The sequence below is a fragment of the Pleurodeles waltl genome, chromosome 3_2, assembly GCF_031143425.1.
Source record: "Pleurodeles waltl isolate 20211129_DDA chromosome 3_2, aPleWal1.hap1.20221129, whole genome shotgun sequence".
Lineage (NCBI taxonomy): Eukaryota > Metazoa > Chordata > Amphibia > Caudata > Salamandridae > Pleurodeles > Pleurodeles waltl.
This window is the reverse complement of record NC_090441.1, coordinates 92,741,491-92,765,385: the sequence shown is the minus strand read 5'-3', so window position 1 is coordinate 92,765,385 and position 23,895 is coordinate 92,741,491. Positions and strand designations below refer to the sequence as shown.

The 23,895-nt window shown below is 42.6% G+C and overlaps 1 protein-coding gene across 1 annotated transcript in view; it reads right to left on the bottom strand.

Moving 5' to 3' along the window:
• Window positions 1-23,895, bottom strand: part of GUSB (glucuronidase beta) — a 159,125-nt gene that overhangs the window by 101,839 nt on the left and 33,391 nt on the right. Inside the window, exon 3 of the mRNA XM_069226881.1 lies at window positions 3,086-3,267. Coding sequence (XP_069082982.1) covers window positions 3,086-3,267 — 182 coding nt within the window. The remainder of the gene's footprint in view (window positions 1-3,085; window positions 3,268-23,895) is intronic.

The window sequence follows — 23,895 nt, the reverse complement described above, 5'->3', positions numbered from 1 at the left end:
GCTTGTGTGATGTCTGGATGTGGACCAGCGCCGTCTAGGTCTGGTTCATTCATAGGGGATATTGTCATCATCTTCTGGGACTGAGGTCTCATGATAAATGTTGGTTCATCATATATATGGGGTCTCTCCTCCTGGGACTGAGGTCTCATGATATATGTCAGTTCATCATTTAAATGGGGTCTCTTGGCCACTGAAGCAGTAATAATGATGCATCTCCCAAGTTCACTGTGGACATGCCCCCTGTTCAGAGTTTGACCCAGGCCAGGTGGGCACCAGATGAGTTTTTATTGCATTTCCTCTGGATAATGAGAATGAGCGACCTCCAGTTTTGCTTATGTAAGGAGAGTGTTCAAGTGATAGTGAGGCAGAGTGTAGGAGTCTGGTGGGTTGGCAAAAGTGTATGCCGCTGTTCTGGTGTTCTAGTCCTGTGTTGCATAGGGCTTTGTCTCATCCACCTAGACCCTCACATGTTGCCCTGCACGCAGCATTCCTGCCTGTATTTCATTCTGACCCCAGATCTCTTAGCGAATGTGAGTGGGTTCCATTGTGAGAGGGACTCACTAAAATTAACCACTGGGTCTCCTGCCACTAGGATACCACTGAGGAAGCATCCATCATCTCAACATGTCGACATGGATATTATATGCAGTCAATGGGTCCAATTGACAAAGGTAAACTTAGACCTGAAGTCTGAGTTTAGATCTGAAGTCGAAGGGCCCGATTCACAAAGGTAAACTCAGACCTGAAATCTAAGTTTAGACCTGAAATCTAAGTTTAGACCTGAAATCTAAGTTTAGACCTGAAGTCTAAACTTAGTCGAAGTCTAAACTTAGTCGAAGTCTAAACTTAGTCGAAGTCTAAACTTAGTCGAAGTCTAAACTTAGTCGAAGTCTAAACTTAGTCGAAGTCCAAACTTAGTCGAAGTCCAAACTTAGTCGAAGTCCAAACTTAGTCGAAGTCCAAACTTAGTCGAAGTCCAAACTTAGTCGAAGTCCAAACTTAGTCGAAGTCCAAACTTAGACTTCAGGTCTACACTTATAGCCTTCAGGTCTACACTTATAGCCTTCAGGTCTACACTTATAGCCTTCAGGTCTACACTTATAGCCTTCAGGTCTACACTTATAGACTTCAGGTCTACACTTATAGACTTCAGGTCTACACTTATAGACTTCAGGTCTACACTTATAGACTTCAGGGTTCAGAGTTTACTTTTGTAAATTTGGCCCACTGTGTCTGCGTACTGATCCAGTGCTTGTAAACTCGTGGTGCGAGTTCTTGGGCAGGTGGCCGGCTACCACGGGGCTCTCTCTTTATAGGGTCACAAGGCAATTGTATATCAGGATAGAGTATTTGTTTATAGCAATTAATATTCAAAGCGGGTAGCCGTTCAAAGCAGGAAGCCACACAGTCTGTATGGGTTCCATTACCTCTCACATGCTGCACCAGGAGTCTTCAGAGGCTCAAGTCATTTCATTTTCATATGAAAGCATCCTGTTGAGAGACATGCTGCAGTTTCCCTCAGTTGTGGCCTTAGAGAGGACCTGCCCCGTTTTCACCAAGGGCGCTTTGTTGGCCACTACAAAGTATGTACTTAAGCCCATCATCCAACATCGCTACTGGTTCCACTTCATTTTCACCGGATCAGTGCTTCTTTGCAACCTCCAGGGCAGTCTCTGTGTGCAGGGGATTTCACACTGCCAGTGGAACTGCAGCAGTTCTATTGAAGGGCATCTATGGCAGAATTTCAGGTTGATTCAAGGTGGCTGGGCAGGAGCTCTGGGGAGTGCATTGCATTCCATTAGCTATCGGCCACATCCACAAGGAGAACACATTTGAGTAATGGTGGTCTAAGAAAACTATTTTTTGTGATTTTTTGCAAAAACATAAAAAACTGTTTTTGTCGCACAATGCTAGCCAATCACGGGAACAAAGGATTGCCAGACACCAATATTTAGGGTGTATGGTGTTTGAAAATATATGCTTTCCATACGGTCCAAGGATATTTGTCACCAGAGGATGAAAGTCACTAAGTAGAATGAGTTCTCAACTTTACTCTTAAACTGGCTGTCCACAATGCATCCAGTCTAGTGGGGGACACCTGGAATGCATTGCGTGTTGCACATTACCGGGAAGTTCACGCGTTTAATACATCAAGAATGACACACATGGAGGTGTACACTTGTCATGCATGGAATGCTCCTGTCGAAAAGGAAGGATTTGGGCACTTTTGCAACAAAAAAAAAACTAATCTGAAAATGGGCATTTCTGTAGAATCGCCTAAATAGTTCACAGAGTAAGGAAGATTTTCTACAGGCTGATATATTCCTTAGAATATTCACAATTGTAAAATATATTGTTCTACTGTGTTTCACAATTGCTTAGCGGTAACTGTCTGCCATTTATAAATTAAAGTTCTACCTAGTCATTCTACTCGACTTCGTTCTGAAGATGTCTGCCCTCTGTCCAGTTCAATGCCTGTAACCCACTGAAAAAATGCACAAACCTGCCATAGTCCCACTGAGGAGACCTCTGGGACTCAGTCTTAAATACCACAATTCTCAGAGTCAGTTTCCTGTTTGTGGGAGCTAGAAGAGAACTGCCACCTTATTTACAATAAGGAGAAAAAAAGAAAGAAAACAATTAATATTCGCCTTTTCTTTAACCATTCAGGTTGAGTATTGTGTGCCCCTCATCTATGGGCATCATTGTTTTCAAAATAGATATAGCAGGTGCAGTCTTGTTTCCAACTATATTTCACTTTAGGCTAGGAGGGGCTCGCTGATTGCTAGGGAGTGCATCAGTTTGCCTTGTTAGACTCCATGTCTTAGGCAATGAACTCAGGTAATGGTTGTAGAGAGAAACAGAAGGTGTGGCGGTAACAACCAGCCAAATGCTATCAGAATCTGAAGTTATTTTGACTAGTGTTGAGAATACATTGCAAGATCAAATGTGCAGGGCAGCACTGTATGTAGTGATGAGAACCAACACAGTAATTTTGCAGTCCATGTACAGAGGGCATTCAATAAAATTGTACAAAAGCCTCTTCTATATGTTGGTGGCCTGCTTAGCAGCCCAACTAGCATACCTTGTGAAGTCTGTCATGTACTGGATTGATCCTGGTGGCAGACTGTTTAAATTCAGGGTATTGTTCACCGCAATCGTGATGCGGCACGGTTCCCCCGGCGATGTTGGCAGGACGCTTGTCACATCAGCTTCAAATGGGAGGTGGCCTCCTTCGTGTCTGGTGACCTCATTTCCATTGACCCACTAAGAAATAAAAAAATGAACCTTACATAAGGTAGGGTTGGCAGGTTTGCAAAGTCAAAAAGAGCCAGCCCACAACTTAAACACAAGACAAGAGACCAATACAGCAAAGCTTTAGTCACTAAAACCGTCGAAGCACTTGAAAAAGCAGTAAAAAAAGAAACCTCAATATGGTGGAAATTCACTACAATTAAAAAATAAATTGTTGGAAGCAGATTGAATCCCAAGGGCTTTAAGGACTAACATCTTTCCACCAATCAAAACAACTGATCTGCATCTATTCATAATATTCATATGTCAAATAATTGACAGAGCTAGATGCAAAGATGCAAAGAATAAACAGGAAGTGACATGGTACCTGAGAAAACTGGCACAAGTAATTGGGAGGAGAGTGCAGGCAAGAACAATGTCCGTCTTAATAAACCAATCCAAGAATTTGAGAATCGAATAGAGAATACAGAAAAATCAGATGCAACCAAGTTGATTACCCGGTAGGGCGATTTTACACATTTGTGAAAAATGCAAGCACAGGACAGGACACTTATGAACACAACAACTTAGAATATCTGATTATCTGACACTTAATCAGTATAAAGTGAGATAGAAGTTTCAAGTAGTAGAATCCAAATTATTTTTTATAAGATGTAAAAAGATATCGCAAGGGCAATATTGAGACTACAACAACAGAGACGAGGAGAGGCAGTATCATAACCAAAGAAAATCCAGACGCTACAAGAAAAAAATCATCCAGACACTACGAGCAAAAATACAGAAGTGAATGCCAGAAGTCAAATGACAGCAAAACAAAGACCAAGAACAGGTACCCTGAAACTACACTAACTGCAAATCTCCCAACAACAATCCTTACACGGAAGAAGAAGATATGTTTAATATCGGATTACTCTTCCGCTCTACAGCTGAAGGGGAAATCAATAAAAAAAAAACAGATGTGTATGTTTTTTCTGCAAAATTCAAGTACACTCTTTCTTCATCAACAGACAGAGACTACCAGCACAAACCTATGGCAACCAAAAACGACAAATATCACCAACCATGATTTGGAAGGCATAAAGTCCTTTTAAGTCTATTGGATCCCAACCAAATGATTGAATACTGCTTAGAGAACTTTGTCTAAGATTGCAGAGTAGGCATCTTTCACACCAACAAAATCAGACCCAAGACCTTTACACCTATACTTCCCGGGCACCTCCATAGATTTCTTTAAATTTCTGCCTCAAAAGTCCTGGTTCAGATATTTTCCAAATATACACCAAGAAAAAAACAGTTCCTCTGTGAGAATATGATCAGTCAAGAATGGCAGGTAATCAATAACCTGGAAAGACACCCAGACATGCTAATCAAGGAAATGGACAAAGGGGCAATATAGTGATCCGCCATATTGAAGACTACATTCATAAAGTCATGACACAACTATCAGATGAAACATGCTACAACAACATGAACACAACGCAACTGCTCTAACTCAGAGGACACAAACCAGAATTTTAAACAAGGTACTCAACAGAGGAGAGAACTACTTCCACACAGAACATGTGCAATGGCAATACTTTACCTATTCCCTAAAATCCATAAAAGGTGGGTTCCTGCCAGCAGGCCATCAAATTAAGCATGAAATAGATTAAATGTGCTCCAGGATAGGAGAAGACTCTGGTCTGCAATTTCAGCCGTATATGAGGGACGCCCCTCTTATGAAAAGGATCCGAAGGATGTTCTTAGCAAGCTTCAAGATCTTGAATGGTAACCAGATTACATCCTTGCAGTAATTAATGTAGTGAGTCTTTATACATCTATTAGGAATTCAGATGGTATTACAGCAATCGAGGAAACGCTATGAACAAGCAAGCACCAAGATAATTCTAGATACGTTAGATTTCATTTTACATGAAAACTTCATCACCTTCAATCAGGACATCTATCTACAACTCTAACGAACAATCATGGGAGACAGGTATTTCCACCTCAGGCACGGCTCTTCATGGGGTTCGTGGAAAGACATTGGCTTTGAAATTAAAACTTCATTCAATACACAAAGCATGTGATACACTAGGACGGATATATTGATGATACACTAGTCAACTGGCAAGTAGAAAAGGAGAAACTTCAAGAATACATCCAAAGGATGAACAACAATGGCTTCAGCATTGAACTGACAAATCACACCTCCACTACACAGATAGGACACCTGGATTTTCCCATTTACATCAAATAAAAAAAAACTCCATACCAAATCGCACAGAAAGGACACAGACATGAATGCTGCAGTACATGGAGATGGCAGTCACCAGAAACACATTATCAATAATAATATTTCAAAAAGGAAAATTACTTATCAGACATAATTGTAATGAAGATGAGCTGTTGGAACAAAGCACTTGGAAGCAGCAGAACAATGATACACAAAAGAAAGTATTACAAACAGCAGCCAGTTAAACAGACACACAATTTTGACCTAAAAGCAGAAGTACTCTGGAGACAAAACTACATGCTTTTATCACCACGTTACCAAGAAAGACATTTCTTAATTTGAAAATGTTTACAGACGCTGGTATCTTCTCATTAACAGCATTACTCTGACTCAAACTATTTCTAAAACACCTTGAGAAAAGGGACCATCTCAAGGACCTCCTATGCAAATCGAAATTTAAAGATAGCAGACAACAAATAACACACCAACCTCTCCTCAGACCAAATAGTTAATTCAAATGCAACATCTGCCCAATGTGCAAATTCATGGAATACACTAAAACAGAACTAACAAATCAAGAAAGCCTAAACCACAAATTCTGCTACAGACTGACCTACCACAGCACTTTTGTGCCCTACATTAACACCTGGAAATACGAGTTAAGATGTATAGGTATTCCAGTACATTATCCAGACAGACAACTCATCTCTCACCAAACACAAGGGCAACAGACCACCATCAATCACTCTGTTCACCAAAGCTCTCAACACTGGGAAGTGCACACAGACTCCGAAAGAGTTACTGTGCATAAAAAATGGCAAGTCACAATAGTAACACAACATACATCATCCACATGCTAACCTCGCACATCCCATATTGCTCCACTGCAATACATGACAAATCATCATCAGGCCACTCCCAATTACATTGTCTTATCCTATAACCATCAACACCACAAAAACGGTGCGGTCCAATGCACATAGGGCCAGATGTAGGTAGCCGTTTGCATGGTGCAAACTGTGAAAATCGCAGTTTGCGCCATGCAAACAGCCTAACGTGATGCTCATTCCCAAATTGCGAGTCGGTACCGACTCGCAATTTGGGAATGCGACTCGCAAATAGGAAGGGGTGATCCCTTCCTATTTGCGACTCGCATCGCAATTCAGAATTGCTTTGTGACCGCGAATACGGTCGCAAAGCAACTCGCAGTTACCACCAGTGTCACACTGGTGGTAACTCAGTCGCAAAAGGGAAGGGGTCCCTATGGGACCCCTTCCCCTTTGTGAATTTCGACAAAAATATTTTTTCAGAGCAGGCAGTGGTCATATGGACCACTGCCTGCTCTGAAAAAACGAAACCAAATGGTTTCGGTATTTTTTTTCATTTTGTAACTCGTTTTCCTTTAAGGAAAACGGGCTGCAAAATGAAAAAAAAACCTGCTTTATTTAAAAAGCAGTCACAGACATGGAGGTCTGCTGACTTCAGCAGGCCACCATCCCTGTGAGTGCCGTGACCCGCTATGGGGTCACAAAATGTGACCCACCTCATGAATATTGATGAGGTGGGTCTTTGCGACCCCATAGCGAGTCGCAGACGGTGTCTGAGACACTGTTCTGCATTCGAGATTGCGACTCGGAAATTGCGAGTCGGACAGACTCGCAATCTCGGACCTACCTACATCTGGCCCATAGTCGCTACCTCATCCACTACCTCACCTGGCAACGTATCACTTTGCACCAGACCACAAAAAAGACAACAGTTAGTGGCTAATACAGTCTTGGTGGTGAAGAAAGTGTGAGAGAAACGCAGAATACCCTGTGAGTGATAATTCAGACAACTCAAAAGAGGCTCTTAAAGCCAGCATAGTTTCCAGGAAGTGCCCAGGGACAACATAGTAACCAATATTTTGAGCCCAGTTTCTGATTCCATGTCATGGTGGGCCAGTTTCCAATCCTAGGCTGGTCATGTGCTAACTTAGTGCATTCTGGGAATTGTAGTCTTGGATCGCTTTAAGTGATTTACTTTGATTAGCACACCTGAGGGCAATTATCTGTAGCTTCAAGTCCCAGGACTGGAAACCGTGCCTGCGATGACATGAAGGGAGGTGGGACCCTTTCAATAAGGCGACCGCAAAGTCATTATGGTCACGGTTCCCTGGCCTAGACTTTTGTGTGATAACTCAATGCACGCTGGGCGTTACACACTTATTTTGATCCCATTTAACGAATTCAATTGACACACCTGAAATCAGTGGTTTGCGGGTGAAAGACTCAGGAGACCGTGTTCAAATGACCTGCACAGAGGTGGACATCAACTATTTTGAGAGGGAAATGACGAAAATCCTTGAGACGTGTTGTACAATCTTCTGGGACAGCACAATCCATTAGTGAAAGGCAGAAAGCCATTATTATGCCAGACGGATTGGGCTGTGAATCAAGTGAAGTGAAAGGGATGTTTTGATATTAAAAGACAGACTCCAAAATGGCTGTCAACCCTTATTCGAACAGCAACAGGAGTCATCGGTCACAATTGGAATTCCAAATCATCCTCGATGATTTCTTTACTGGACTGAAATATGCTGGGAGAAATAACCAAACATGATGAATAACCAATCGGTGCTGAAATACCGATTTCAGTAGTGATACAGCATTCTCGGAATAGGCTGGTTGTTAACACGCTCTGGCAGGGAATGATTGTGTGTAAGTTTAGAAATGGGGAATTGTGGGTTAGGTCTAAGTGGTATCAAAGGAGGAATCCACAAACAGCCCACCTGCTCAACTCATATGCTTAAAGCTCTGTCCCAAGGGTCTCAAGGCTTGGCAAGATGGTAGTCTCCTTCGTTCTCATCCACCTAGGCCATCCCATGTTGCCCTGGATGCAGCATTCCTGCCTGCATCTCACTCTGACAAATGAAAACACTTTTAATGTGCTCCTTCACAAGATGCTTGTCTTCTGTTGGCAACGAAAAACAGTTCAATGCTCTTCTAAATAGGTGCCAAATGACTGACAAACATCAACCCTTATGCTGTTTGGGCCCCAAAGACGGCGTCAATGAACTCACCTTCAAAGGGCTTATGGATCAGCCAGAAGTAACACAATTGATAAATAAATACATGAGCAAAGCACTGTTTGATACATTGAGCAATCCTGTGTCGCAAGACCAGTCTACAAGCGGTCTACGGTAAGCAGTCATGTGCAGTAACTCTGGCCAATGACCCTGATGAGAGGTGAACATTTTGTTTTCTTTTGTGGTGGTAAATGAACCAGGCAGAGCAAAGGCCACAGTCGGAAACCAACAACAGGCTTAAATAGCCATACAGATGTGTATCCTGGGACCCAGTAATAGCAGCAACGTGGCCCTATAGCCAACACCCAGCTAAATACATGCGAGAGTGAAGGGATTCATACGTGCACCACACTCGAAAGCACTGCAAACATCAGCTAAATTAGATCATGCTTAAGGGGTGCTCAGGAAAACGTCTACGATTGATAATTGCCAAAAGCACGGAAGCCAATCTCCCTTCTTCTCTCACTCTACCCTACCCGCGTCGTCCACACCAAAAAAAAAACCCAAAAAATCTGTGTGCTATTCCATCAGAGCAACTCCAGGGGCACAGAGGATATTTTTCCCCATGTAGCAATGGGGCACTGCCACTGCGGCATCACCCGAGAAGACCTGTAAACCACTTCTTCTCCCTGCAAACCTAGAAACATGCTCACTGCAGGCGCTTACTTATGCTAGATGAATTTGGGCCATCCCAAGAGTGAGAGGGATAGACCTTGTGTGGCGTGCAAGACAGCCAGTCATGGTAACCTGGATTCTCAGGGCTAAGTTTAGTCTTACGTAGCCTCCACTACCTTATTCAACTTCACTGCTTCTTCAAGCTGGATTGTTGGAGCGTCCCTGGGTTTTGTGAAAGCGGGATAGGTCTGCATAAATTGGCTCGCAACACATTAAAGCACATGCTGATAATGTGGTTTTATCTGTCCACCTTTGAGCAGCTCAGAATATTTATCGCAGATCGAAATGCCTTGAGTCCTCTGCATAGGCATGCATGAGAGACAGAGATAAAGCTAGTGGGTATCATGTGAGGATGGGTTAGCACTGTAGGAAAGTGCCCCTTTTGGCCTAGTTACCTTCCCATTTTTTTGCCTGGTATTGATGCTATCTTGACTGACTGTATGCTGGGATCCTGCTAACAAGGCCCCAGAATCCGGTGTTCTTTCCCTAAAGTGTACCATTGTTTCCACAATTGGCACACCCCTGCACACAGCTAAGTCCTTTGTAAAAGGTACCAGTGGTACCAATGGCCCTGTGGCCAGGGAGGGTCCCTAAGGGCTGCAGCATTTATTGTACCACACTAAGGGACTCCTCACCAAAAACATGCACACTGCCATTGCAGATTGTATGTGCTGGTGGGGAGAAAAAAGGTAAAGTCAACATGACATCCCTCCCAGGGTGCCATTCCCACAAACCACTGCCTGTGAAATAGGTAAGTAGCCCCTCTCGCAGACCTTACAGCCCTATGGCAGGGTGCACTATACCACAGGTGAGGGGATAGCTGCATAAGCAATATGCCCCTACAGTGCCTAAGTACAGTGCCTACAGTGCCAGCCTGCCACTAACAAACCGGTTTCTGACCCCCATCAAAGGCTCAGGCCTCCTGTTACAGTGCCCCAGGGCACTCCAGCTAGTGGAGATGAAAGCTCCCCGGACCAAGCCCCACTTTTGGCGGCAGGTCCGGCGGGCAAATTAGGTAAAACAAAGAGGAGTGACCACTGCAGCTAGGACCACCCCTAAGGTGTCCAGAGATGAAGTGACCCCCTCCTTGCAAAATCTTCCATCTTGGTTTGGAGTAGAGTGACCAGTAGGGATAGGGATGTGCCCCCTTCCCCAAAGGGAGTGGGCACAGGAAGGGTGCAGCCACCGTCAGGGACAATAGTCATTGGCTACTGTCCTCTGACCCCTGAAACGCCGCTAAACCAAGCATTTAGGCGCACCCCTGAACCTTACTCACCAGATTCCTGGAGACCTCAAGAAAGAAGGAGGACTGCAAAGCTGACCCCAGCTGTGAAGACCCAGAGGACAACTGATTTGACCAAAGCCCTACCGGCCTGTCAGCAGCTTCAAGACTCCTGCTACAAAAATGTGACGCATCCTGCGTGACCAGCGACCTCTACAAACCCCGAGAGAATTGCCTGCCCAGCAGAGGACAGGGGCCCTGTCCAGAAGAAACCTTTCAAAAGACTCGACTCCAGAACCGCAAGCCCTGCCTACTCTGCGCCAGAGTCCAGATGGCCCACCAGTCCAGAGAATTCTGGCGATTCTGACCTCAAGTCCACCCTTACTTGACCCCGCCTAGCCACCACAATGACGTCTGCATCCTAAATCCAGCGGACCCCTCTAACCACAACCGGATCCGATGAGGATTCCTAATGCCCAAAGGTACCCCTGCATCCGCAGCCCCCTGGCCTTGGGGACTCCGACCGACTGTTCAGGAATGTCCTGCGGGCACCTCTTCTATTTGTTTAGCCTTTGGTTTTCCGGAACCAACCCCCCAGGACCCAGCCTGCAGCACCTTTGTGACACCTGGGGTCCCCCAATTGAAAAGCACTGGGCGCCCTACGCTGTTTGTGCACTCTGCACCCGGCCGGCCCTGTGTCACTGAGGGTTTGTGTTTGGTGTTGACCTGTGGTGCACCCACTCCCCCAATGATGATTTAAACTCCTAGGCGTGTGTCCTGAAACCGCAGGTACTTACCTGCAATCTGCTGAGCACCCCCAGTCCTTATAAGATTCATCTGAAAATCCGACGCCAACTTTGGCCTCTGCACCCAGCCGGCCCAGTGTTGCTGGTGGTGTACTATTGGGGTCAACTTGAACTTTGACCTTTAGACATCCTAACCCCCATAGACTGGGATTGTAAGTCAAGTACTTACCTGTTAAATGCGTTCAAACCTTCCCTCCCCTAGGACTGTATTGGTTCCTGTATTGCACTCTCAGTTTTTAAAATGGAAGTGTTACTTACTTGTAAACTGCTTTATCTGCAAAACCTAAACAAAGTACATTTGATACATATACTTGATACCTACGTATAACTGAACTGACCTGCCACAAAGATCTTTTGGTTCTAGTAATAAAGTAACAAAATATATTTTTGCTATATAAAAACATTGGCCTGGAGTTAGTTGAGTGTGTGCTTCTTCTATTGTCTGTGTGTGTACAACAAATGCTTTGCACTACCCTCTGATAAGCCTAACTACTCAACCACACTACTAAACAAACATTTGCAATGCACGGGTCTCGCGTATGCTTGTGTTAGAGCTAATAGCGTTGTAAACTCCTAACCAGACTTTTCTTGCCACATAAACCATGTACGTAACCATAAAAAGTACAATTAACTGTGTAACAAGGTCGATATTATGCAAAGCGCTGGACCTCTGCCAACGAGATCGCGCTGCGAAAATTGAGAAAAAGTAGTCCACGAACCGGACGGAAAACAGCGAGCCTCGTATGTTTTCTGAACTTGCCCGATGCACTCGAGGAGGCATGACGTATGCGTGCCTTCCACTAATGAAATCAAGCAGATTCTAACAGGCAAGCCCACAAACCAATGAAAGACACTGACGTGACGTGGACCAGGCTCCGAGTCCTTTTTAATTCCTAAAGCATCGCGCTAGCGAAACGCATGTTCAAGCCCATACGACGCAGGCTCGACCCTAAGAAGAGAGCATTAGTATTATTTACTTTAGCCTCTGTTAAGCCTCTGGTGAACCCCTGGACTCTGTGCACCTCATTTTGGTATAGTACATACAGAGCCAGCTTCCTACAGGCACCGTACCTTACCTCCCATAAAATCTTGTGAACACATCCCTGTGGCACATTCTGTTGGACAGATGGCCCGTAGGGTAAATAGAGGAATTAGGGTAAATGGAAGAATGAGAGTTGGAGTGGAAATTATGAAGTAGCAGAGCCTCGTACTCTGGTCAATGGGGTTAGGTTGCTAGTCAACAGGTATTGGACAGGCTTATTGTGGTTTTGCCCAAGTTGGAGTGATTGTAGTATTGTTGTCACTGTCAGAATCCTGCTGGATGACGTTTGCCAATGCCTGGTCATATGCTGTCTCTAAGATCCCGGTGACCTCCCGGCTCCAACTTTGAACTGGGAGTACTTGGGGCTGAAGGGCCCTTTTTGGATAATGTATTGTTATTATCCAACATGGTGTCCAAGGTGTCTTTTACAACAAAATATTTCTGGAAACAGCCGGAGTTTCTACTGACACATGCCAGAGTTACCCACATGGCCTCAGTTTTCAAGGGGTGAGTCTGCAAAGGTATCTGGAATTTCCCTCCAACAGCAACTTTTCCAAATGTTTACTCAATGGTCTACCTTAATTAGCAACTCCTGGGATCTCCGTTTGCAGCTTTTCAGGCGTCTGGTCTTTCATTGGTGAAATTCCACGCTTCTGTATTGAAGCTTTGGCGGTCACTGCCAGCGCCCTGAGACTGTTGTCTAATTGCAACCAGTAGGAAGGCAGCTCGGCTGATTTGAGTGGTGGAGAGAGGAGGGTTTCAGTATTCTAGCTGCAAGACAAGTATGACTAGGTTGATGTTTAGGTGTTGCTCAGCAACATGGCGAACTCGGACATGAGCACTGGGTTTGCGGCAGCAGGATGTCTTGCAAGTCCTCATCCTTAAATATTACAATTGATGGCTAAAATAAGATGTGCAATTTAAGAATTTTGTGTAGTTGTGGAATGATAGTTGTGGGGCTACAGTTACGATTAATATGATGCCATGACAACATGGAGGAACTCAGACATGAGCTCTGGGCTCGTGATGAAGCAGAAAATGAAGGTTTTGATTTATTAACGCTTAAACGTCGTGCTGAAATAATCATGGGTGATATTAACCGAACTAATAAAGATTGTACGGGGACAAAATGTGCCCTCAGAGTAGTTTGCCATCATTTATACGCGTGCTTTATATAACGTGGTGAATTAGAATTGCACTAATCCGACGTAATCATAAACGTGTGCTACGATTTGCTTGTTTGAAATGTTTTGGCTTGGCATTACTTTAGCGGAGGCTTTGGCCTAGTTGCCTGGTCTCACGGTTTAGATGCTCGTATTTTTCCACTGTGCTAATAAACGTGCATTTTAGCTTGAAGCTGTACTTTTCCACAGAAACTGTTCACATGCTTATCTTAAAGTTAGTGCCAGCCTGGCATATTTTCTCTTTAATTCAAGGTCGACTTGCAGGTGCGGACAATGGAGGCTCTGAAAGTGAGCTAATTGGGAGACAATGTTGCAACTTGCGTACCCATCTCCAAGGATAATGTATGCTTAAGTAAAAGCTTGAGAACTGTCGTTTTTGATTGGTCAATTTGAAGCTAACCTATGAACCCTCCAATGGAGACCCTACAGGACTTGAACTGTTGTCTATAAAAACCAGGTGCACGAGAAGAAGGTAGCTATTATCGGCCATTACCCGGACACTACGCCATTTTGACTTCGTAGCTATTATGGCCCACTTTGCTGCGACGCCATTTTGAGAGACTTTGATTCTTTCTCTAATCGAGAGAAAGAGACTTTAAATGATTCTTGCCCTAGAGACTGTAACTTTGATTTGATTCCTTTGCATGAAGTAATAGTTTTACCTTGCCGCCGTGAGGCAATTGCCCCGTTCACCCCTGCCCCTTTGTCCCGTCCCATGCTGATCGAGAAACGGTACCCATGCTGACCGAAGAACGGTACCTGTGAGACGAAGACTTCCTTGTATGCTGATCGTAATTGGTAAATATGAAAGGAAATTGTAAAATTGCATTGTGTTCCTTTTAGGTAACCAACTGCTGATTTTGGTAAGAGCCCTAGTTAGGAGTTTTTTTTAAATTAATGTTGCTAAATTGTTTTTGCATGAAATCTCACATGCCGATGCTAATTTGAGGTTAGACGAGGTTTCCATATGTTGCACAATGCAATTTGAGATCTTGTTATGCTGACTAAATGTACGCAATTAGTTCATTACAGATTATCGTATTAGTGCTTTGCATTGCCATTATCGAATGCCTTGTGATTCAAATGCTTCATAGATTGCACCTGTTTCGACGTTATGGACAGCTATTAATGTTCATATATGTTTATCATTTGGTGTTGAGACACATTTATATTGTGCTAGCTTTGTTAATATAGGGAAATAAATTCACTAACTTCGCAATAAACTGGTGTGGTTATTCCTGACTGAAAGGTCAGGGTTCGCCGAAATGTATTCTGGATTAATTGTAAAGTGTTATGTTGTTCAAGGTGTTGCTTATGTTCGTTATTGATTATTGATTTTGATGAAATCGATCGATTAAGAGTACAGAGAGTTCCCACTAAGTCAAAAGATTCATCGGCCTAAAGAGCGTCCGAATACAGGTAAAATTATTACTACGGACCGCTCTATCACTCGCGGCAGCAGGACGCTTTGTACATCCGCATTCCTTACATATTTTCAAGCGTTGAGCGCGTGGATGCTGACGACGGCTATTTAAATGTGGGTTCACTTCCGCGCATTTCTGAGCTTCAAAGAGCGGGAGCCGCGCTGTTGGGGAGTTCTTCGAGGTTTGTTAAGATAAGGTAATGTGGCAGCTGAACTCCGGGTTTGTTTCTGAATAAGGTTTGGTGTTAGGGACAAGATGTGTGCGTATTAATATTGATGAGATTTTCAGCAGGGTGAAAATGATGTTCGAGTGATATGGCGGTAATCAAAACAGAGCCATTTGTTAATTAGTTGAGATGGCTACTTAATATAAGAGAGTTTATGAGTTTAATTGTGGTTTGAATATGGTATAAGGGGAAGTTTTGGACATTCTGTCTAGGAATTAAGATCTTTATAAAATAATTAACAACAGAATAATATAAAATAAAACTACTGGTGATTGTAAAAGCTATATGATTGGATGTATTTGACAATATTTTTTAGGCATGATATCTAAAAAGAATAATATATGTCTATTTAAAAGGACCCTGAGGCCGAATTAATAATGACGTGGAAGGATACTTTGCCTTACCCAGTTGAGGAAGTGGATCGGGTTAATGGATTTGTGTACATGATGGTAAGAGATCCTTTGAGCGGTCATTTAGGGAGTGATGTCCTAATTGAAGAGTATCTGATTGGTTGGGTTTATTATTATATATTTTCCTAGGTCTATGAAATCCGGGGATATAACAAAGAACAATTTGGTTGGAAGGAGTATTGGATTTTAGGTGAGCAATTATATGGATTCCATACAGCATGGAATTTTAAGTAACACCACAATACAATATTTAGATTGGATTTTTGTATTCATTTAGATGTTTCCTACCTATTAGTCCTGAGGAAGACCCTATTTGGAGCCCGGAATTGGCCCTAGAACTTTTGTTGGATCGAAACGTTGACGCTAATACTGCAGCCTGGATTGGTTTTGAAATTGAGTGGAGGACTAAATTGGGGATTTGAACCCGACACGAAAAAAAACATTGAATCAATCTGGAGGAATGGTCAACGAACAGGCTTTTTAAATTTAATGTGTTATTTGATGTGTGCTGATTTGTTGTCGATTTTCATCTTTAAATTACAGGCAGCTTTTTATTTATTTTTGCACTTTGCTCTGTCCTTCTTTCTGGTTTTTGATATGGTAGGAAGTGTATTTCATCTTTAATAAATTATTGAATAATGTTTTATGGAGTAATGAATATAAATTGCTATGCTGTTTTTTGTATTTGTGGTTGTTGTATTTATGCTGTGTGAGTTGTTTGAATTGGATTAGACATAGATCGGGTTCTTTCTGATTGGATCTATGTTGTTTTGTAATACAGCAGAAACCCTGGGCACATGTTTAAGCAATCTCATGAACCGCTCCAACTCTGTCTTGGCTTGAGACCATCTCTGAGGTATGTGGCTGTGCCAGTTTACTGGTTTGAGGAAAATAGCTGGCTGTCCTGTCCTTGAAATGGGGAGCCCTCTAGAGTTCCTAGGAAGTCAGTGAGTAACAAGTATTCTTTTCAGTTTGCCATTGCAATGTTGGATGTAGTAGTTCATAGCAATTCAACCTGCAATTTGTAGATATTTCAAGTGTTTATCAATGACCACCAGGAAATGGGTTTCATCCGAGTGGGAGCAGAGGTCTGAACGTATTTGTTTCACTGGAGTCGGGAATAGTGATTTTGTTATGATGGCAGTACTGTGTTCAGGAGCCCTGCAACGTGGTGCATCAGGCATTAATGTATTTCCACCATTGTGTGCATTCAAAGCAATCACATTCTTTTGTAGGTAGGTTTTGTGTGGACTGTACCTTGATGGCTTCTGTGGGCTAGTGGACCGGTCCAAGACTCTAGGGCCTCAGACAAGGCAAATTGAGGTCATCATAGAAACAATCCTTCAAGAGGTAAGGCTATTTCTGAATGGATGCCGTGCAGTGAACGTACTGTGCTGCAACTCCTCTAACAGTGTTTCCCTTTCAATGTGGTAGAATGCGTGGATTGATTTTCGCGGGTGGTATCCCAGGTGGTGTTCTCACCCAATTCCTCAAGGCTTATTTCTTCAGGCTTTCCTGTTCTGATAAATCGTCTTACTTGCTGCTCCGTTGATTGGGCCTCTACCTGCTGGTGGAATGAGGCAGGCCTCAGGTGGCAAGACAACTAGTATGGTAGGCTCTCAGTTGGCCTATATTCAACATGGATGCGTTACTCCCACAGAAGAAGAATAAATCATAAGTAATGGGTAGCAAAGTGTTAAATTGCTGAATCGTAAAGGTACCTATAAATGGCCTGCGTGGAACAGTGACTCACGTCCCCAACGGAGGAGCCTGGGCCCAGTTTCAGGCTGATCATTAGAGGACTCTTTGTAGTGCTTTAGAATTAAGTTTTACATTGGGACTTAGGGCCAGATGTAGCAAGCAGTTTTGCCCATTCTGTGTCTATGGGAAAATGGGTTTGTACATATGGCCCTTAGTCTCTTGAATTACGGAATCTGCAGGGCCCCCCAACCAGATCAACTGTCCAGTCATCCTCCTTTCAGTTCCTCACACTGACCCCAATAGGTGCATCAGGGAACAAGACCCAACCAACCTGAAGATGCTATTCTACCCTCTGAGGGAGGGTCACATCATCATGTGACCTCTGAGTCGCACATGAGGGAAAACATAAGAGCCACAGACCACTGTAACCCCGATAAGTAAAGTACCAACACACAACTACACGTTAGAATCATATTATGTCTCTAGCAGGTGAAACTCATTCAAAAAGGGCCCAAAAGGGGATGATCACTGGCTCGTCTCCTCTCCCCACTGTTGCCAAATACATACATTGCGACCTGAGCAGGGTTCCGTCACCAGTGTGGTTCATTTCTCATTCCACGAACCACACTGACAGTCCACTGAACAGAGAATCATGCACCCCAGCATTGTCAATAATAGTTTCCAGGTGGTTCATCTCTGCAGGTGGGCAGTAGTGAGAGTCGCTGCTCATCAACGTCCTGGTTCGCAACATTTTGAGCCCCAACTTGTTAATGAAAACAAGTTTTGTATGGGGGACTGGGTGCTCCAAAAGTTCGATTGATGGGTGTCTTGGTCCTTTCTGCTACATGAGTTCGTTTTTTTCAGCTGGTTTAGGAAGTGGTGACATGTTCATAATAGCTGGCATTATCTATCACCCACCCTGGCATGGCTTAAGGAATCAAATTTAAATAGCCTAGGAAAGAAAGTCAGAAATTTAAACAAACTAATATATAAAATGATACTGCACACTTCAACAGTGAATGTAAGTGAAAAAACAAAGATGCGCATCACATCACATCTCTCGCTATATTAAGGATGGTGTAAGTAGCTTGCATCCACTTATTTTTTATAAAAAGCATTTTTCTCAAGCATGTATATATGCAGAAATATACTGATAAAGTAATTTATAAAAGAGCGCGATACAAACAATGAGTTATATAACTGCTATTAAAATGTCCATCATGTAACTGTAGTTTTAAAACCAGTCACTCCTAAATGGGTGAAGTGAACAAGGCCCTAAACAAAGGGCAGGAAAAACAGGTTCCATTCCTTACAAACGCATTCTCGCAGTGAATAAATTGTGCTGTAAATCACAAACCTGGTTTGTGAAAAATGTAACTGGTTGGAAAATGTTTGCTGAGGAGCCGAAAGGGAGAGGCAGGTAGATGTAAAATAGCAAAACACGCAGTGTGGCCAGTGCCTGCACTGCTTTGGAGGCGCTGTGATGGACAAAGTCAAGCCAGTGGCTGAAAGGGGCTGGTTAAAAAAAAACAAACAAAAAAAAAAACAAAAAAAAAGAAAGCCAATGGCTGTAAGGGGCTGGTAAAAAAAAAAAGCCAATGGCTGTAAGGGGCGGGCTCAAATTACACTATAAGTATATTGAAAAGAATAGGTCTCTCGCTTTCTAAACAAGACCTAAAAATGTTAAGTTTTTCAACAGCAAAATAAGGTTCCTTAAGAGAAATGTGACCAACAGGTCAAAAAGAACAGACACAAAAGAGGTGAAGTAGATCAGCTTGACTAGTTGGGTGTGACTGACGTCTGAAAGTAAAGCTTCATACACTGGGTGCACGTTTGATTTCTCGGACCACATCATGACCCACACTGTGGTCACAGCCACTTTCACCAGACACCTGTCTCACACCTAGCACCATAGTCTAATTCACTTAGTTTGCGCCTTCGCGCATTCACTGGTTGTGCGCTTTGTTTTTTGGAGTAAAACGTCACTCAGTGAGAATAAGACTTATTTTTTGCAGAAAAGCCTCAATCACTGGGTTGTCTCTCACTCCTAGGAGCTCTGTCTCACACACTGGTTGCTTCACTCTCAGAGACTAGTCAATGGTCTCTCCCCTGCTATCAAGTCCTCAGCTGATGCAATGCCTGAGGTCCAGGTGGCAAAGAATTTACTTATGGAGTGGGAGGAGTCAGGTACGCCTGAAGGTCCAGATATAGACAGGTTTTTGGGTGAGAACATGCATATAATCACACCACCTTCTGTGCCCTGCAGCATGCCTAAGCGACTGCAGAAAGACAGAAGGGAAATGATAAAAAAAAAAAGCACAGGCAGTAGAAAAATGGAAAGAGACAGTGGGTGCGGAGGTCAAAGAATGAACAAATGCAGCAAGCTAACACGATAGGATGAATTACTATCATTGTGTTACGATGGACCAGAAACTCCTCAGTAACACAGCAGCCCAGAAATTGGTCGCCTATTAAGTCAGCAGCAGTGAGATAGATATCCAGGCAGCCGAAGCACTGAAGATACAGTGGCTGTGAACAAAGTCAAATAACTAGAGAATGATTGGCATCCCAAATAAAATAAAAACACATCACCTGACAATCAACAAAGCATGGCGGCTGCAGTGTGCAGGAAGAAGAAGGGACAGCCTAGGCAACAGATGAGGGAAGAAAGGATCATGGGTGTCCAAGAAAAAGGACAACCAGTGACAGCTGATGCAACTAGGCAACCATGGTATGTAGGAATGGACAGGGCTAGCCTAAATGAGGATGCAGGTACCCGAGGTACAAAAACCAAACCGTGACAGCCAACAAAACAGGATGGTGCCTTCAGCACATTAATCGCCAGGCCAATGGAGAGCAGGTGATGCTTGGTAAGTAAGCCAGTGGTCCCGGGGGCTCACATTAGTTTGCAAACAATGTTTTGCAAGGGAAGGTGGCAGCGTCAAACAAACATTCACAACAGAGACCCAAACACAAATAAGGGTTTACCAACATGCCTTCTAATATCAAGGCTTTACTTGGGAGAGTCACAGTCTAAAACAAGGCTTCACAGAGGTGAGTCCTAGTTATAAGTAAGCCTTCACAAGGGCATGTGCCAGTCACCAACAAGGCTTCGCAAGACTGAATCCCAGGCACATACCAGGAGAGACCCAGGCACAAATAAGGCTTCACAAGGTTGAGTCCTCAAAATAAACAAGGCTTTGTAAGGTTAAGTCCCAGTGACAACCCTTCAATCACAAGCAAAGCATCACAAGGATAAGTCCTAGAAACAAGGCTGCACAAGGGCAAGTCCTAGTCATAAACGAGACTTCATTAGAAGGAGCACCAGTCACAAACAAGGCTTCGTAAGGGCAAGTTCTAGAGACAACGCTGCACAAAGAGGAGACTCACTCAAAAACAAGGCTTCACAAGGATGACTCCCAGTCACAAATAAGGCTTCACAAGGGTGAGACCAAGGAATAAACAAGGCTTCATCTGTGTAAGTCCCAGGGAAAAAAAACAAGGTTTCACAAGTGGCAAGCCCAAATCACAAACAAGGTCTGACAATAACTTGCCCCAGTGACAAGGCACCACATGGGAAACTACCAGCAACAAGCAAGGCTTCACAAGGGCGAATCCTACTCACAAAGAAGGCTTCAGATGGGTGATTTTCGATCACAAATAAGTCTCCACAATATGATGTCCCAAAATCAAGGCTTTACATCAGCGAGTTCTAGTATCAAACAGGATTTCAGGCACAATCACTGCTTCACAAGGAGCCGGGTGGTGGGATTTTAAAGTGTTTTACCTATAAAATCCTATTTCTTTGAGGAACAAAGAACATAAATGTCCTAAAGCTCTGACTTGAGCAAAAGGATCATCTTCCATAGTGGCTCTGGCATCCGACGTCGAGTCTTAAGTATTCCTACACCAAGAGCTGCACCAAGAGAAACTTGTATCCATGTCAGGTAAACACAGGATTTTTTGTGATCCCTCCTCAGAGTTTACAGAAAAATAGAAAAAAAAGAATGGAGCCCTACTCGATAAGACTATTTACAATCTTGAGTAAAACTCAGTTATTCAAAAAGTGAGAGAGAAAGGGAGCGAGAGAGAACAAAATATTTCCTGTAAATTAATGTATGTGCTTTCAGGGAACATCGAGATCTCTGTAGGGCATTGTTTATATTTTGTAAAATGGGGTATTTTAGGAGTTCAATGGTGGTGGAGTATTTTATTCATTAACAGGAATCAATGTCAGAGGTCAATGGATCTTTGGACCCAGCATAAAGGTGTGGAAAAACCAAACAACAGATTTCAATATAGGCCAATTCAATTACACAGTATGACCGATTTGTGAGCATACAAGGAAAACTCCAGTAGAAAATAAAGTTAAAGGGGTTTTATTACAAACAATCTCAAAGTCATGTAGACAATTATTAAGACAAAGTTATAAAGATACAATATCACCAAGGGTTGACCAAGGCGACAAAACAGATTTAGGCAAACTAACATTAAGAAAACTAGGAACTCTACAAATACGATACAAAACATCAGCAGAATTATCTGATGAACAGAATACAAGTTCTGCTCAGTTTTGATAAGCATTAAAGCAGTTAAAAGTATCCAAGTTCATCTACTTTGAACAACGGAAACCCCTACAGATTAGCCAATCAGTTAATAATGTGTGGGGTGGAACACATGTAGGCAAAACAAAAGCAACTCAAGAGACAAAAAAGGTCATCTTGGGCAACAAGTTTCTAGCTAAAGTGGGAAAAAGGGTAAGTAAAAGGGTAGGCGTCAGAATCACAGAAGCTCAGTTAAGAGTCTTCTTCTATGGGTCAGGGAAAATCTCCAAGTCTCAGCAAGGCATTTCAAAGGGACAAGGGCAGAGAGGGCAATACCTCTCAGAGTCTAAGGGGTTAAGCAAGCAGGATAAAGGGAGAAAAGATTTGGCTTCTTCTTTTGCAGGATTATTCTGACCAAAGTCCAGCTGAGGATTGTTATATTAAAGTTTATAGGGCAAGATGATGCATCAGTTCACCTGACGTTGAAAGGGTAACATCCAATAGAAGTCGATCATGCGACTCCAACTTGAAACACTGGTATGATTTCCCAGGTTTGTCACGAGAACAGTGTCCACCTGTACTCTTCAATGCAAGATTGAAACTAAATGTATATACTGTCAGTCTACAGTCCTAAATGTTCCTCACTCAAGGACATTTCCCCATACTCTCTCTGTGTAGAACAATAAACATCTATTGCCAAGCTAGCATTCTCATGAAAATGAAATCTGGAAGAAAGGTACACGTTAGCAAGATGACTTGACATTTTCTGAACAGTCACGAATACAGGGCCTAGCAGACCTCACCTAAGCTAACAAAAGTCAATAAAAACAGCACATTAATACGTTCAAATAACATACATTTTAATACACAAACTATAAATTCAGCATTAATAACTTTCATTAGCATTCATGCTACAGTAACTTTAAATGAAGTGACTCGTTTAATACATTTCAATCAGTATGGCGCAAGTGACTGATACATTTCAATCAGTATGGCGCAGAACTACTTTTCTTTATTATTGCATATGAATTCAAAACAATTCATCAAAAATCTAATATCTTTTTAATGCAGACTATTAGTTTAGACTCTCAAATATAACATAATGACAGATTCATTATTTATACATGTAATTTAATCCCAGTACCACTTCGGTTTAGATGACTAGTCTATGGTGAATGCACGCTAACACGACTTCTCAGTGCATCACATTACAATCAAAATATTAGTACTTTGATTAACATAAGGCATAAACTATCACATCTAGATGATCACTGTGATATGAGGGACAGTACTAAAATTTTGGCTACCTTAATGGTGTAGCTTATTGGCTGATTTTGCGTATACGCTATACACATAATACATATTTCAAGTACGTTTCTACACTATAGATAGACTCTTCATCTTAGCAAATGTCTCTAAGATATACTCAGTTAATGCATTAACTCTGCAACATTTAAATTCTATGTTTCTATTGCTCTACAAGGTTACAGATTAAAAGAAACACCATAGGTTGATCATTAAATTAACCCTTTCTGCTTCCAGAGTTTGCTTAAACAACTCTACAAATGAGAGGAGACATAAGCAAGCAAATTTGCTTTGGTAACAACAGTCACATCAAGTAAATCATAATGTGATCACAGCATTGTTGCTGCACTTATAGAAGCCTTCCAGTTGTCTTGGAAGTTACATTTTTATAATAGTTCAATCATTATTGTGTAAATGATTGATGTATCACAGTATGCAAGTTTCACAGGCTGTGCTCAAATCTACGCGTTCAACCTGGCACGCTCATTCGAATGGCAGTGCCAGTCAGTTTGAAGACCACTGGTCCATAATACAGATCTTGTCAGGCTCTGTTCCTCTTTATCTGCAATAATGAAGGATTTTATCACTTACCTTTTAGGTTAGCCAGAAGACAAAAAAGTACTTGTTGAATATTGTGTGTGGAGTACATTTAGAGATGAGGGGGGTCTGTTACTGAAGAGAGACAAGGTTGTCCCTCAGTCGACTAAGAGAAACGTTGGCATTGCTAGGTCATTAGGGACACTTTGGACTGACGTTCACAAAGAAGTTAAAGCTGTTTTATTTGTAAATATCTTAGGTGATTACATGGACATACATTTT